At 41.1% G+C, this 17136-nt stretch overlaps 1 protein-coding gene across 1 annotated transcript in view; it reads right to left on the bottom strand.

Annotated features, from left to right (window-relative positions):
• The window catches only part of F8 (coagulation factor VIII), a 145519-nt gene extending 134539 nt beyond the window's left edge, over positions 1-10980 (bottom strand). Inside the window, exons 1-2 of the mRNA XM_075834232.1 lie at positions 10829-10980; positions 1263-1366 (exon numbers count right to left, since the gene is read on the bottom strand). Of these exons, the coding sequence (XP_075690347.1) occupies positions 1263-1366; positions 10829-10962 (238 nt within the window). The 5' untranslated portion in view covers positions 10963-10980. The remainder of the gene's footprint in view (positions 1-1262; positions 1367-10828) is intronic.
• Positions 10981-17136: the final 6156 nt, after the last annotated feature.

Below are 17136 nucleotides of genomic sequence, written 5' to 3'. Positions count from 1 at the left end.
GGATGCCTTTCTGTACAGACACTCTTTGGCTGGGTTCACACGACCTATTTTCAGGCGTAAACGAGGCGTATCATGCCTCGATTTACGCCTGAAAATACGGCTCCAATACATCGGCAAACATCTGCCCATTCATTTGAATGGGTTTGCCGACGTACTGTGCCGACGACCTGTAATTTACGCGTCGTCGTTTGACAGCTGTCAAACGACGACGTGTAAAATGACTGCCTCGTCAAAGAAGTGCAGGACACTTCTTTGGACGTAATTTGAGCCGTTTTTCATTGAATTCAATGAAGAACAGCTCTAAATTACGGCCGTCAATGACGCCTCGCAAAATGTGAGGACGAGCAATTACGTCTGAAATTGCGGAGCTGTTTTCTCCTGAAAACAGCTCCGTAATTTCAGCCGTAATTGATGTTATCGTGTGCACATACCCTTTAAGTAAATACTAGATCGCTGAGATGAGTCTATGATCCAGGGATCATAATCTTATCGCAAATATTTGAAGTCAAGGAGGATTCTTTCACCCCAATATATGACAATTGGCAACCACCTCACAAGGTTTTGTTTTTTAAATCCTCTGGATTAACACTGTAGGATTAATGGACATTCGTCGTTTAACAACTTTACATACCATATTACTATGTATGTTAGGCTGTTTGGACATCACGTTATGCGAACAAGTTCTTCGTATGCACCAGGAACGCTCCCAGCATATATATATCGAACATAGCCGAAGGTCTTTTGGTCTCCTTTGTGGGTGCAACCATATACTTTTTTTTTTTTAACTGTATAGAAAAGTACAGCAGACTGTAATTTCAAATAGTGACTGGATGTTTAATCAACATACTCCAGTATTACGAGCTGTATGAAAACAACATATAACGTATAAAACACTGACCTAGTAAGGCGCTGTTCACACAGTATTTGTGGTATACATTCAAGGTATTTGCAAAAAAATACAAATAAAAATTGGTGGGATGCCTTTGTAATAAACTGTAGTCGAGTTCTCTTTTCAAACCAGTTAACAAAAAAATATATGGTGACGCATACCACTCGAATGTATGCCCCAAGGACTTTTTTTCTGGCGTATGTCGGGACCATAGAAGTCTTTGGATACACTTGGCGAATGGGTCGGGAGCATTTCCCGTCGTACAGTGGAAACGTGTTGTTACCAGAGCCTAATTGTATCAACAGAATATATAAAGACATTTAAATTGCTCTATATTGATTCACATGTAGAAGATATTTTCAACCATTCCTACCTGTCCAGTGCTCCTGAGGTTTGACGTCTTTGAAGCTGTCGTCCGTATATTCCACGTAAAGTGCTTTTTTGTATATTTGAGAACCAGGTGGTCTTAAAAATTGCCTGAAACATACAATCACAAAACGCACCTTAGACATACATAAGTATTAATCCAATTCTGCTCTTACTCCTCCAATATCTTTCCATTCAATACCATTCAAATAACAATAACCCATGAACATAAAATGACGTACGTATAACAGGGCCTTTTTCTGAGGTTGGCAAACTGGACACTTGCCTGTGGCCCCCTTTTCTACAAGGGCCGGCCCCCAGGAGCAACCTGAGGGTAGCGCATGTAAACCTTCACTGCCTTGGACCCCAAGGGAATTTACCATTAACCCCTTTACTATTTAGGCACCGAATGGCTGCATTTTTTTGGACATTGAATATCTGTTTTATTTGTGCATTCTATGGCGGGATTATTTGGAGTGCCAAATGATAGTATTGTATGGTAGCATTATTTGGCATTGCACAGGTATAATCATTCGGGTCTTAAGTGAAAATGTATTTTCTATAAACCAGTCCAGGTATGTAAGTATGAAATATCATTTCGTTTGTTGGTACTGTATTATGCTGGGGAAAATCTGTGCGGCAAATCCGCACGTAATATGCATCATGTGGCCTAAGGCGTCTATGACACTAAGGCTGTTCACACGTTTCAGATTTAGTTGCATATTTGATACGGATCTCACCCTTTTGCATTGCAAATGTGAAATATGCTTCAAAAATTCACAATAAATCTGCGACGCGTGAATTCAGCCTAAAGATGAATGCAAATGATGCGGATTGCTTGAAGATATGCAGAGGGGATTTGCGTGTGGCAAATCCGCAGCGTAACACAGTTCCAGCAAAGTAAATGAGATTTCAATAAATCTTATGTACACGCTGTTTTTTTTCTGCGTGCAAATTGAATTGCGGTGCGTAATTTAAAATCCGCAAGCATGTCAAGTGATCTTGTGTTTCCGCTAGCGATTTTTATCTGTCTAGTTCTAAGGAAAAACACACCAAAACCCGCAGCATGAAAATGACTGATTTACGCATCAAAATTTAAAAACTGCACTGAAAAACATTATGAACTTAGATCTGATAGACACGCAGGACCCGCTGTAGCATCAGTGAATAACGCTCGATACAGCTGCTCTGTATAGAGAATACAGAGCATCTGTATCTCTAAAAGTAAAACAAATTTTTAATAAGAAGTATTTATAAAGTTTCACCAAACACACTGACTAACCTTTTTATTAAAAAATGTTTTGCCATTCAAAGGTTTACATAGCCTTTAAACTATCCATCTCCCTTATAGTTACATAGCAGCTCAGTCTTCTCTATGGAGTCTTGCTGCTGTACTAGGGCCTGCAGTCATGTGACCTGCAGGTCTCTAAACAGTAACAAGAACTGCAAATATAAGGGCATGTGACCCTATGTCTGCAGGTCCTTTTGCAGGACATACACGGTTCACGGCAAAAATGCAACAAAACTGCAATGTACTTTGGGCGCCCATGGGCCCTCCGGGAGAGTCAGGCCCTGGGTGGCCACCCAAAACCCCCTATGATGATCCGACATTGGCAGAACCAAACACAGAAGGCAGTAGAAGATGGAGATGATCCACAAATAGAGTAGATGGCAGATGAATAGCATGCAGGCAGACAACAGACAAATAGTGGAAAAGAGTTTACAGCACTCACTGACCCTATCCGAATACTATACCACAGCAGGGCAAGACAAGAGCTTGGCAGCAGACCAAATGCACAGGAAAGTCTAACAAACCAGTGGAACTGGGATACAAATCAAACCACTATACAAAAAACAGAAACCTCAGAGGTCCAACAGGTTCCACAGTACAAACAAACACACAGACAGACAAGGAAGAGATCAATGAAAAGTCCTTGGTATTCTCATGCTTTGTGTTAAATCCAACATAAAGGAAACTGGATTATTTGTCTCAAAATCTTAAAAGGACCAATAAACAATAATAAATCTAGGTCCAACTTGCGACAGGGTCAGGGCTGGAGTTAGGTGGGGCCCCAGTTCTCAAAGGGTCCCCTGCTTCAGCATTGCTGTTCAGATGCCTGCCTGAGTAAGTGAGCAGGTGGGCCGCTGAAAAACAGCCACCCTATCAGATAGTGGTCGGAGGCTACTATACATTTTCCGAAATCACTGAACGCGTTCTGCTACTCTGTTTCTAGTACTCCCATAGATTTCCCTCAGACAGTGGCCAGAGGTCTGTCCTGTGGATATGCCATAAATGTCAGAAATGGGAATACCACAGAAACACGTGTTCCGCCTGCATAGCGAAATCTGTCCTATGTGCCGCTGTTGAAGTGGTAAAAACTAAAACTAATACTTGTCGGTACAGTATTTACAGATTTGGGTTCCCACTTTTAATTTTGCCCAGGGCCACAATTTGTCTAAAACCGGCCATGGACATGGTTGTCTTAACCAGATGTTTTTGGTGGACAACCACACTCTATCTCTCACTTTGAACTTATGTGGCCTGGGCTGTGATCAAACTTGCATTTAGAATGAAGGGCAGCTGAGTTCAAAGCCCCATTGACCTTAACATCTGACTTCAACATCTTAATCCTTAGTCTGAGCAATGAAATATCAAAACCCACATTCCCGATAAATGAAGATGCCTTGGGGTGAAAACCATAATTGCAGAAAAACGGAGAGACATGAGTGGATGCATGACAAGAATTGTTATAAGCAAACTCTTCCCACAGCAAAAACTGGACCTAGTCCTCATGTAAGTTCTGAAACATAACACTGTGTCATGCCCATGGACATGAACCTCAATGCCCCTACTCTCCTGAAGAAGTTTCTCTCTCGTTCGCGGGCCATCAGGCTCACTCACCTCCTGACGCCCGCAGCCATGGAACTGTGAGCGCTGGTCCCCGTCTCCTCCTCAGGAGACGTCAGCGCTCACTTCCGCTTCTCCCGGCTGGGACCTGTAGGTTGCGCGCACGCTCGTGCCCGCTCTTAAAGGGCCAGCGCGTGCTCCTGAAATTAAGTCAAAATAAGCCCCTGAGCACCCTGGACTACTAGAGGGCCCCAGCCCCTTCCTGCCTTGCCTGAGCCTTGTTGTTTTTCCCCTAGTCTGTCTATGCAAATGGTCTCCTAAATGTTTTCCAGTTCCCAGTGTTTCCTGTTCCTGCTATCTGTATTCCGTGCTATCCTGGTCAAGTGCTGTGTTGAGCTGAAGTCGTGCTGTGCTGTTTACCATGCCTGTCATGCTACACCATGCCTGGTGCCTGCCTGCTGCCTAGTCCCAGCCGAGCCTGTCTTGCTTCTGTCTGAGTTACCACAGGTACACTATACGAACTATAGACTGTGACTCGTGTTCTGTTGGTCAGCTGCCATACCGTTAAGGCGGTACGGTCCAGTGGGTCCACGTACCCAATGTGACACACTGGAGATAATGCTCTGTCTGGTTCAATCACTAAGTCTGACCATTTGTCTGTGGATTATAGGTGGTGGAGAAACCAAAATCAATACCTACATTTGAACAAAAGGCCTTCCATAATCTAGCCACAAATGGTGAACCCCTGTCAGATACAATATTTCAGGAATACCATGAAGTCTCACCACCGGTTGAACAAAGTGAGTATTCAGCTTATCAGCAGAGGGCAAGCTAGATGAGGGTATAAACTGTGATATTTTGCTGAACCTGTCTACAACAACCCAAATGGTATCTCTTCCCCTGGATCTCGGCATCTCGACACTAAAGTCCATGGATATGTGTGTTCATGATATCCTGGGAGTGGGCAAAGGTTTTATCTGACCAAAAGGTAATGTTTCGAGACAAGGTCTTACACATCTTAGTGATTCCTGGATGACCCTCCAACTATCTACTCTGACACTCTAAACAGAGGCATAGCTAGTTTCTCAAGCACCCGGGGCAAAGACTCCATTTGGCACCCCCCCCCCTCAATATATATACACAGTACCAGAACCAAGCCCAGTACATAAATACAGCACAAGAACCAGGCTCAATATTTATATATACAGCACCAGAACCAATCTCAATACATATACACAGTACCAGTACCAGAACCAAGCTCAGTACATAAATACAGCACAAGAACCGAGCTCAATATATATATTATACACAGTACCAGAACCAAGCTCAGTCCATAAATGTAACACCAGAACCAAGCTCAGTATATAAATACAACAACAGCACAAATACAGCTCAATTTAGTGCAACCCCTGCCGTATAGGTTTGCACTAAATTGTATACAGCTCCCAGCATGGCCCAAACAATGGTAAAGAGATGCTGTTTCACAAGAAAAAAAATCATACCACCCATCATCTCGCTGTAGATCATACAATGACTACAGTACAGATTAGGGTCAGAATAAACATTTACATTAAGTGACTCACAGGTGACGTAAGTTTCTAGCTGTTCTTATTTTCTTCTCCATCTGGTCCGGACCTCTATGACAACTTCTCTCGGCCACAGTCCATTTCTGCAGTTTGCCACTAAGATGTCTTAAGCTTCTCTCTTTTCAAATATTTCTGCACCTATAAACGAAGATAAAGTTCTCATGATGCCACAAATATAATAGTGCCATACACTGCTCCTCTAATTATAATAGCACCATACACTGTGTACCACACACACGCACTGTGCCCCCTGTAGATAGTGCCCTACATAGTTACCCTGTAGATAGTGACCCCCATAGAGCCCCTGTAGATAGTGCCCCGCATATAGCCCTCCCTGTATATACTGCCACGCATATAGCTCCCCTGTAGATAGTGCTCCACATATAGCCCACCCCTGTGCATAGTGTCCAACATATAGCCCACCCCTGTAGAAAGTGCCTCACATATAGCTCCCCTATAGATAGTGCCTCACATATTTTTCCCCTATAGATAGTTCTCCACATCCCCTCATATAGAACCCTATAGATAGTGCCCTACATATATCTCCCTCTATAAATAGAGCTCCACATATAGCCCACCCGTGTATCTAGTGCCTCACATATAGTTCTCCACATATAGCCCACCCCTTTATATATAGTCCACCCTTGTATATAGTGTCCAACATATAGCCCACCCCTGTAGATGGTGCCCTACATATATCTCCCCCTATAAATAGTGCTCCGCATATAGGCGACACCTGTATATAGTGCCTCACATATAGCTCCCCCTATAGTATTCCACATATAGTCCACCCCAGTATATAGCCCCGCCTGTAGATAGAACCCCCCTGTAGATAATGCCACTCACATTTTTATTAGGATAAATAAAACTTTATATACTCACCTTAATCCCGTTCCCGCGCCATCCGGTAGCAATGCAGACCTGCAGACCTGCTCTCTTCTGAGCAGGTCTGCTGGGGTTGAACGACGCAAGCGACGCAATGACGTCATTGCACACCGCTTGCGTAATTGAAAGGCGCTGATTGACAGGGCAAGTCATTCTGCCCTGCCAATCAGCGACTTTCATAGATGCAAGCGGCGCGCTGACGTCATCGCGCCGCTTGCATCTATGAAAGGCGCTGATTGGCAGGGCAGAATGACTTTCCCTGTCAATCAGCGCCTTTCAACGGTGCAAAGAAGTCATCGCGCCGCTTGCATCATTGAAAGTCGCTGAATGGCCAGGCATGGAACGTACCCGGCCATTCATCTCTTATCTTTAGGAAGGTTTAGCGGCAAATAATTTCAGTGGCGCCATCCCCTCTGAGAGGCAGCAGGCCGCTGTCATGGACGGTGCGGATCCAGCGCCCCCCACCTTCAGTCTTCGTTGCGCCCAGGGAACATTCGCCGCCTGCCCCCCCCCCCCCCCTAGCTATGTCCCTGCTCTAAAAGAACAGCAGGTCTAAGATTACTGGGAACAAACAAGCGTTAAGCGGGTTTCCCTTGAGGTGCCTGAGAATGAGTCTTCAAAAGCAAATCAGAAATGTCCTGTGTTAGCCCTGTCTTAATTTTATCAGAAAGAATATTGAAAGAAGGTACAGGGGACTCAACAAATTTTTGACTCCACACAGGCAGACCCTGGAAAGCGCTATCACATGAGTGAAAAGGAAAGGCAAACACATCAGTGGAACTACTGATCCCAATATACACATCAAAACACTATACAAAAAACAGAACCCTCAGAGGACCAACAGGTCCCACAGTACAAACAAAATACACACAGACAAGGAACAAAGTCACAAACAAGAATCTGGAAAAAGTTAGCACATGACAGAAACAGTATAACCAGCACCTGAGTAATCCAGGCCTGAAATACAGTATATACAGGCCCAAGAAAGCAACCCCACTCTAAACAACCAGGCAAAGCTAAATGATGACCAAATCCAGATTCAGACCAAAGGCATTGCCTAGAAGCACCCAAATAGAGAGATAATGGAATCATTGATTAGCAGCAGTCCTGCTGCTAATCGTAACACTCGCCCCTAAATCTCATGAGTTTCCCAACCTAGAAAACGGTCATCTGTTTGGTCCTGAATTCACGCATGAAGTGAAGGGCAGATACCAGGCACGTAAATCTATTGCTGAGCTAAAGAAACCCATACTCTCTAAAAATCCCTTTTGTTCAGAGGGCTGTCCGTTCAAGTACCAAGGACAGACCCGTGATAATCTGGGACAGCCCAAGAGGTCCTTCACCATGGGGGACTTTTACTACCCTGAAAAAACTGGGAGGCAGAAACCTGCAGGTCCAACAAATGAAAAAGTTTTTTGACAATAATTAAACACTATTACCTTTCACAACTTATGCAGGACCCAACAAGAGGGGAGCACTTCTAGACCTAATTTTAACCCATAGGCCGGACAGGATATCAAAAGTACAGGTTGGGGGCCACCTAGGTAATAGCAACCACAACATAATAAGTTTTCATGTATCCTATAATAAGATGTTTAGTAGAGTACCTACAAAAACACTAATCTTCAGAAAGGCAATTTTTCATGGGGTAAGGGATGACCTTAATGTCATAATCTGGAACAATGTCATAAAAAAAATAATACACAAACTAAATGGGACATTTTTTAAATCCTCATAAATAGGTCCTTTGAAAAATATATACCTTATGGGAATAAACAAGATAGAAACAGGATGAAACTATATGATGATGTGATTAAATAAAACAAAGGGGGGGCAATAAATGATAAAAATAAAACTACTAAAGCAGGATGGTAGTGACAAGGCATTAAATCACTATAAAGAAAAAAATAAGTTGTGAATAAGACATATAAAGGCAGCAAAGATTGAAATAGAAAGACTCGTTGCCAAAGAAGGTAAAAATAACCAAAAAATATTTTTCAAATTCCTAAATAGGAAACTGAAAGTATTGGCATTGTCAAAAATAATCTTAATATAATGGTGGAGGAAGATGAGGAAAAATCCAATCTATTAAACACCTTTTTCTCTACTGTATTTATACAGGAAAATCCAATGGCAGGCGTCATGATTAGGGATAAAGTAAATTCTCCATTAAATGTCACCCGCTTTACCAAGCAAAAAACACTAAAATGGACAAATCACCGGGTCCGGATGGTATACAACACCCCCCCCCCCCCCCCCCCTTGTGATAGACAGACCTGATATTTTCTGATTCTATAATGACCGGGTCTATTCCACAGGACTGGCACATAGCAAATGTGGTGTCAATATACAAAAAGGGGTCAAAAAGTGAGCCCAGAAAGTATAGGCCTGTATCTCGGTGAAAATAAACTCTTAACGCATCATCAGCAAGGGATTATGAGGGATCAATCATGTCAAACTAATCTGATTTAGCTTCTATGAGGCAGTAAGTTCTGGACTGGACCTGGGTAAATCTGTGGATGGGGTATATCTAGACTTTTCAAAGCCGTTTGATACTGTGCCACATAAAATGTTGGTATATAAAATTAAAGTGCTGGGACTGGGGGAAAATATGTGTAATTAGGTAACAACTGGCTCAGTGATAGAAAACAGGGTGGTTATTAATGGCACATCCTCAGAGTGGGTCACAGTTACCAGTGGGGTTCCACACAGGGTAGTATTGGGACCTCTTGTTTTTAATGGCAAGAACACAGTTTTGCTTCTATACAGATCACTAGTCAGACCACATATGGATTATTGTGTACAATTTTAAGCACCTGTGTATAAGAAGGACATGGCTGAACTAGAGCTGGCGCAAAGAAGGGCGACCAAGGTAATTAAGGGAATGCGTGGATTGCAGTATCAAGAAAGGTTATAAAATGTGGGCCTTTTCAGTTTAGAAAAAAGACAGCTTAGGGGCGATCTAATTACAATGTACAAATATATAACTGGACAGTACAGAGATCTTTCTAATGATCTTTTTACACCTAGGCCTGTAACCAGGATAAGGGGGCATTTTCTACAGGAAAAAAGGTTTCACCACCGTCACAGATGGGAATTCTTTACTGTGAGAGCAGTGAGACTATGTAACTCTCTGCCACAGAATGTTGCGATCGTTTATTCTTTACTGTGAGAGCAGAGACACTATGGAACTCTCTGCCACAGGATGTGGTGATGGTTGATTCTTTACTGTGAGAGCAGTGAGACTATGGAACTCTCTGCCACAGGATGTGGTGATGGTTGATTCTTTACTGTAAGAGCAGTGAGACTATGTAACTCTCTGTCACAGGATGTGGTGATGGTTGATTATTTGAACAAGTTCAGGAAGGGCCTTGATGCCTTTCTTGAAAAATATAATATTACAGGTTATAAGTACTAGATTCTGGAGATGGGACGTTGATCCAGGGATTTATTCTGATTGCCATATTTGAAGTCATGGAGGAAATTTTCTCCAAATGAGGCAATTGGCAACAACATCATGGAGGTTTTTGCTAACCTCTGGATCAACACGGTAGGATTATAGGTTGGACTTGATGGACCTGTATCTTTTTTCAACATTATTAACTATGTAACTTTATATGCTGTATATACAATCAGAAAACAATAGGAAAAAAATGTAGATGACACATTCCCTTTAAGGCAACATTTTTACAAAACTGCCATTTTGTTTTTAACCTAAACTCATTCAATCAAATATTGGCACCCCATTTCTGACATCAACATCATACAATAGTTCACCAATGAATACAACATAGCATATCATTATTTTGTAAGCTGAAAACTGTATTACAATTGGGTTTGCCCTATCACATCACCTATACAGACCATGACATTAACAGTTTTTTGTCTACTCCAAAGTGCTGTGACTAAGGCTACTCTGCGTGCCTGAAATGCGTGAGTGGACTTTTGCACTATGTCCTGTTATACTGTTTGGATTTTAACTATTTGCCATTAAATAAAGTAGAAGACTCTACTAAAATCCACTGGTGCTGGACTTCTCTATTCTGAACCGTAAGCTGAAAACGGTCTTACAATTGTGTGTGCCATATTACATTACCTATACAGACCATGACATTGAGAGTATTTTCTCTCCTTTGTCTACTCTAAATTTTTGGGAAGTTTACGTCTAAGAATTGGCAGCTAATGATTCTCATAAAAGCAGCAATGACCCAAAAGACTTGGCACCATAGTGAAAAGGAACACAGCGACATTTACCTTTGTTCCACTGAAAACACAGTCCCATCCCTGTAATTCCACAACTGTTCCACAGCAGCAATATAGAATATTCTTGTGATGGCCTCGCATGTGTGACAGAAAAGTGACAGCTGAAGGAACGTAACCGCCCTCATTATTAGTACATTCAGTCAGAGAAGAATGTCTCACTTATGGATGTGCCTTAATGTTTCTTACATAAGTAGGTGCCCTTCTTAGAATTTTTTGTTCACTGCCTTTTGAAAAGGAAGGAAATTTCACAGCAGGAAACCGAGGGTGTGACATGAAATTACAGTGCCCTTTGATGTCTATTGTGGGAAAAGTGACATTAGTTTATCTTAAAAATGACCAATAAATACCTAGGATTAACAATGCAAGTAATAAATGAATGATGATTACTTCCCCATAGACATTAAATTAGATATATTATATAATTTCCACAGATTCATTCATATTTTTATTTATCATTTGAATTATGCATTTATAATTTAAAAAATAAATAAAAATAGATCAGATATATTTTTTTAAGAGAAGGTCCATATGTGTAACCGAGATTTTTGTTTTATTGTTCCAATGCTAAATGTGAAAAAATGTTGAAACTTTTCAGTCAAAATTCTCGTTTATTGTCTACCACTCTTTTACTAAGCTATGAGTCTCCATGGTAACAGACTGCAAACAGACGCTGTGTAGTCTGATCCTGCAGTCATACTCCCTAACATTTGTCTCCTAATTCTTCCTAACTTTGTAGGTTGGCAAGCAGAAGGGGACAGATGGATGGAAATATAACTGCAGAATCACACTACAGAGTTTGTTGTTAGTCAGTTATGGAGACACCTCGGCATGTATAGAAATTGTAAACACATAATTTTAGATGCATTGGAACAATTAAAAAATATTGGTTGATACGATGGACGTTCCCTCTAAGCATTACAATTTCAGTTTGGCCATAGTTTATACTCTTGTTGTTCCTCGCTCGTTTTGGGGACCTTAGGCAACAATCTAAATAATTTTATGTCAGTTTTTGGCTATTTGTAATTTGGTAATGCCATGTTCTAGTACCAGCTTTGGAAAGATGTCTCTCTGCTGTTTCCATCAGCCATATAGATTTTGAATGGAGTGGCAGGGCATATACACGACCGCTGCTCTATTCGAAATCCTTCTCACTGTGATCGTGCAGCGAGGAGGAACAGGGGCTCGGGACCCCCATTCTAGTGATCGATGGAGGTCCCAGAGGTGGTGGCCACAGCAATCATACATTTATCAAATATGCTGTGGATAGGTGATAAATGTTCTTAGTGGGAAAACCCCACTAAGAACATTTAATAGGAGGCAGTAAAAATCACAATACATTGCATTACATACTGTAAGTATTGCAGTATATTGTATGAGTGATCCAATGTTTGCTAGTTCAAATCCCCGAGTGGGACTAAAAAAAAAAATTTTGTTTTTTGTAAAATGATGGCTCGCAAAAAATAAGCCCTTACAACTCTCTGTGGATGGGAAATAAAAAGTTCTAGGTCTCAGAATATGACGACCCAAATAATTATTTTAAACATAAAATTTTCCTTGTAAAAGTAGTAAATTAATAAAACTATATACATTCAATATTGCCATATTAGTATTGACATGAAGAATAAAGATAACATGTAATTTTTACCACCGTAAAAATGAAACCCAAAAAACAGTGGAGGCATCAGTTGGTTTTTTTTCTATTCCACTTCACCAAGAATTTCCTTTCCGTTCTTCAGTACACTATATGGTACAATAATGCTGCTAAATACCACAGTTTGTTCCGCAAAAATCAAACCCTCAAACGGCTACATCGACGGAAAGATTATAAAGTTATGAGTTTTGTAAGGAGGAAAAAAATAAAATGAAAAATAGCTGTGGCGGCAAGGGGCTAAAGGTACAACGGTGATAGTTGGAGAAGGGTAGAATAAATAAGATATAATAATAATTTCCATATTCAAAAAGAAAAAAGAGAATGCATGGGCACATTCGCTGCCGGGATTGGTCAGCCTGGTATATTGCTGGAATAACTAAGATACATACACTACCGTTCAAAAGTTTGGGGTCACCCAGACAATTTTGTGTTTTCCATGAAAACTCACACTTATATTTATCAAATGCATTGCAAAATGACTAGAAAATATAGTCAAGACATTGACAAGGTTAGAAATAATGATTTTTATTTGAAATAATAATTTTCTCCTTCAAACTTTTGCTTTCGTCAAAGAATGCTCCATTTGCAGCAATTACAGCATTGCAGACCTTTGGCATTCTAGGTGTTAATTTGCTGAGGTAATCAGGAGAAATTTCACCCCATGCTTCCAGAAGGCCCTCCCACAAGTTGGATTGGCTTGATGGGCAGTTCCTGCGTACCATACGGTCAAGCTGCTCCCACAACAGCTCTATGGGGTTGAGATCTGGTGACTGCGCTGGCCACTCCATTACAGATAGAATACCAGCTGCCTGCTTCTTCCCTAAATAGTTCTTGCATAATTTGGAGGTGTGCTTTGGGTCATTGTCCTGATGTAGGATGAAATTGGCTCCAATCAAGCGCTGTCCACAGGGTATGGCATGGCGTTGCAAAATGGAGTGATGGCCTTTCTTATTCAAAATCCCTTTTACCTTGTACAAATCTCCCACTTTACCAGCACCAAAGCAACCCCAGACCATCACATTACCTCCACCATGCTTGACAGATGGCGTCAGGCACTCTTCCAGCATCTTTTCAGTTGTTCTGCGTCTCACAAATGTTCTTTTGTGTGATCCAAACACCTCAAACTTCGATTAGTCTGTCCATAACACTTTTTTCCAATCTTCCTCTGTCCAATGTCTGTGTGCTTTTTGCCCATATTAATCTTTTCCTTTTATTAGCCAGTCTCAGATATGGCTTTTTCTTTGCCACTCTGCCCTGAAGGCCAGCATCCCGGAGTCGCCTCTTCACTGTAGACATTGACACTGGCGTTTTGCGGGTACTATTTAATGAAGCTGCCAGTTGAGGACCTGTGAGGCGTCTATTTCTCAAACTAGAGACTCTAATGTACTTGTCTTGTTGTGCCGCGGGGCCTCCCACTTCTCTTTCTACTCTGGTTAGAGCCTGTGTGTGCTGTCCTCTGAAGGGAGTAGTACACACCGTTGTAGGAAATCTTCAGTTTCTTGGCAATTTCTCGCATGGAATAGCATTCATTTCTAAGACCAAGAATAGACTGTCGAGTTTCACATGAAAGCTCTCTTTTTCTAGCCATTTTGAGAGTTTAATCGAACCCACAAATGTAATGCTCCAGATTCTCAACTAGCTCAAAGGAAGGTCAGTTTTATAGCTCCTCTAAACAGCAAAACTGTTTACAGCGGTGCTCACATAATTGCACAAGGGTTTTCAAGTGTTTTCTAATCATCCATTAGCCTTCTAACACAGTTAGCAAACACAATGTACCATTAGAACACTGGAGTGATGGTTGCTGGAAATGGGCCTCTATACACCTATGTAGATATTGCATTAAAAACCAGACGTTTGCAGCTAGAATAGTCATTTAGCATATTAACAATGTATAGAGTATATTTCTGATTAATTTAATGTTATCTTCATTGAAAAAAACTGTGCTTTTCTTTCAAAAATAAGGAAATTTCTAAGTGACCCCACTACTGGGACCCCCGCGATCATTAGAACCAGGTTCCCAATGCACATTACATTTGTTGGCGGTATCAGGATATAATGTGTAGTGGGCAGCATTTGAATCCCAGGAAAGAAGGAGCGGTAAAAATAAGCAGCCATTTTATCAGAGGTCTGAATACATATATATTTGTCTTTTCCCTCTGGTCTGGAAATCTGGTTAATTAAAGTTTACCTCCGCTAAAAGTTAAAAAAATACTTATAGTGCAGGAGTGTGCACAGGGCAGTTTCTAGGAAACCTGGCCAACAGGGCGATCATAAAAAAAGGGCCTATTCCCCTCCAAAATCAAATAATGCTTACAACATTAATAATAAGAGCAGAGCAAGGACCTGTGTATAAAATATAGAATTAAATCACATACATAGCTCATAGGCAAGAGTGGTGCTGCTGACAGTAACGTACTGAAACTAGGGACAACCTACCAGTGATGTATCTTTTCCCTGGCTGAGGCTGCAGTGTAGACCGGTCCGGCCTGTGTATGAGGCGGGAGTCCTCTTCTCACGGTCTCCTCTCCTGCCATTGGCTCCAGCTCCGCCTCCAGTTTAAAAGGCAGAGAGGAGGAGGTGAAGAGGACAGGACAAAAGCAGCATTACCACCAGAATGGCTCACTGACGGTTGCATTGTATATCTGATGCCTGCACCCAGGGGTGCACCTAGCCCTTCTGCTGCCTGAGACGAACAGTGAAACGGCGACCCCACACGCCCTATAGGGTGATAGAGGACAGTTATCAAAAAAATATATAATAATTTTTATGTTCACATGTTATGTAAATATGTTTAATACAAGTATATAGAATTGATAAAAATCTTGCTAACATGCTGCATTATCCAGCAACCAGCTACCCAGTGGTGGATTAAGTAGACTAGAGGTGCTGGCCCTTCTCCACCAGCGCTCTGTCTATAGACAACACCACCTTTCTGTGCAAGCATTGAGAATTGACAAATGGTTACGATTCACCTTGTCAAAGGGCTGTGTCCCTACATACTGACAGTCTCCAACCATTGCTGACCGTATCACACTGTGTATGGACACGTCCTCCTGACAAGGGGAATGGTTTCACCTATTTGTCTATTAGTTCTGGGTTCCACAGAGACTTTTTATAGAATACAAGGATTTCCTATAACAGACATGTCAGGAGAGGGGACAGATCCGCTCTGAATCCAGTAACTCACAGGTGACATCTTCTTTGATGGGAGTCACACTTTTTTTTCTTTTTTCTCCATTGAAACAAACCGTTATGCTGACTTCTCCTCATGACTGCAGAGTTTCCTGATGCACCTGATTCACTCTTTGCACCTCGCTTCTATGAGAATAATTATTGATTTATAGTTTCATAATTTACCATTCAGTAGAACAATCTGTATTATAGAGTAAATAAGTATGTGAAGACATGGGTTAGGCCTTGAAAGTCTCAGTGAATAATTGTTTTGAAGAATTATAACATATTGAAATTTTTACAATCTCAAGATAGGGTTTTCAAATTTACTAAGCTGATACTCAAGAGCATTTCCTGAGGCCATACATAGATATGCTTCTGTAGTTTCTCTATGCAAGTAATATATTTATATACTACAAAAGGATATTGATCTTCATACTTATATTGGCTTTTTGTGTATAAATAAACCACACAAGGCCTCAAGCACCAGAGCCACATGTGTGATACTGATGAACTTCCGTGTCTGTGTGATATCTCCGATGCATCGTTATCATGATTTGGACTCCGTGGCTGGATTCTTAGAGTACCTACAGCACTCTCAGGCTACTACTCCAGGCTACTCTGACGTTTCGTTGGTGCCAAAACCCAGGACCCACTACAGGCAAGGTTAACCCCTTAAGGACGCAGCCTTGTTTTGTCCTTAAGGCTCAGAGCCCATTTTTCAAATCTGACATATTTCACTTTATGTGGTAATAACGTCGGAATGCTTAAACCTATCCAAGCGATTCTGAGATTGTTTTCTCGTGACACATTGGGCTTTGTTAGTGGTAAAATTTGGACGATATATTCAGTGTTTATTGGTGAAAAATTGCAAAATGTAGAGAAAATGTATAAAAAATAGAATTTTTCAGAATTTAAATGCATCTGCTTGTAAAACAGACGGTTATACCACCCAAAATAGTTACTAGTTCACATTTCCCATATGTCTACTTTAGATTGGCATCATTTTTTGAACATTCTTTTATCTCTCTTGGACGTTACAAGGCTTAGAACATAAACAGCAATTTCTCACATTTTTAAGAAAATTTCAAAAGCCTTTTTTTTAAGGTACCTGTTCAGTTCCGAAGTGGCTTTGAGGGGCCTATGTATTAGAAACCCTCATAAAACACCCCATTTTGAAAACTAGACCCCTCCAAAGTATTCAAAACAGCATTTAGAAAGTTTATTTAACCATTTAGGCATTTCACAGAAATTAAATTAAAGCAAAGTAGAGGTAAAATTTGCAAATTTCATTTTTCTTTCTGAATTTCAATTGTATTCAATTTTTTTCTGTAAGGGCGGGTTCACACGTGGCGGAATTTCACTTAAATTCCGCTGCGGACACTCCGCAGCGTTAATCCGCAGCGGTGCCGTTTGTCCATTGACTTACACTTTAATTTAGCAGTGTTCGTTTAGACGAGGCGTAAAATTCCGCTGC

Source organism: Rhinoderma darwinii, chromosome 8 (assembly GCF_050947455.1).
Source record: "Rhinoderma darwinii isolate aRhiDar2 chromosome 8, aRhiDar2.hap1, whole genome shotgun sequence".
Taxonomy (NCBI): domain Eukaryota; kingdom Metazoa; phylum Chordata; class Amphibia; order Anura; family Rhinodermatidae; genus Rhinoderma; species Rhinoderma darwinii.
Note: the sequence above shows the minus strand (reverse complement) of the source record. Positions and strands in the feature narration are given on the sequence as shown.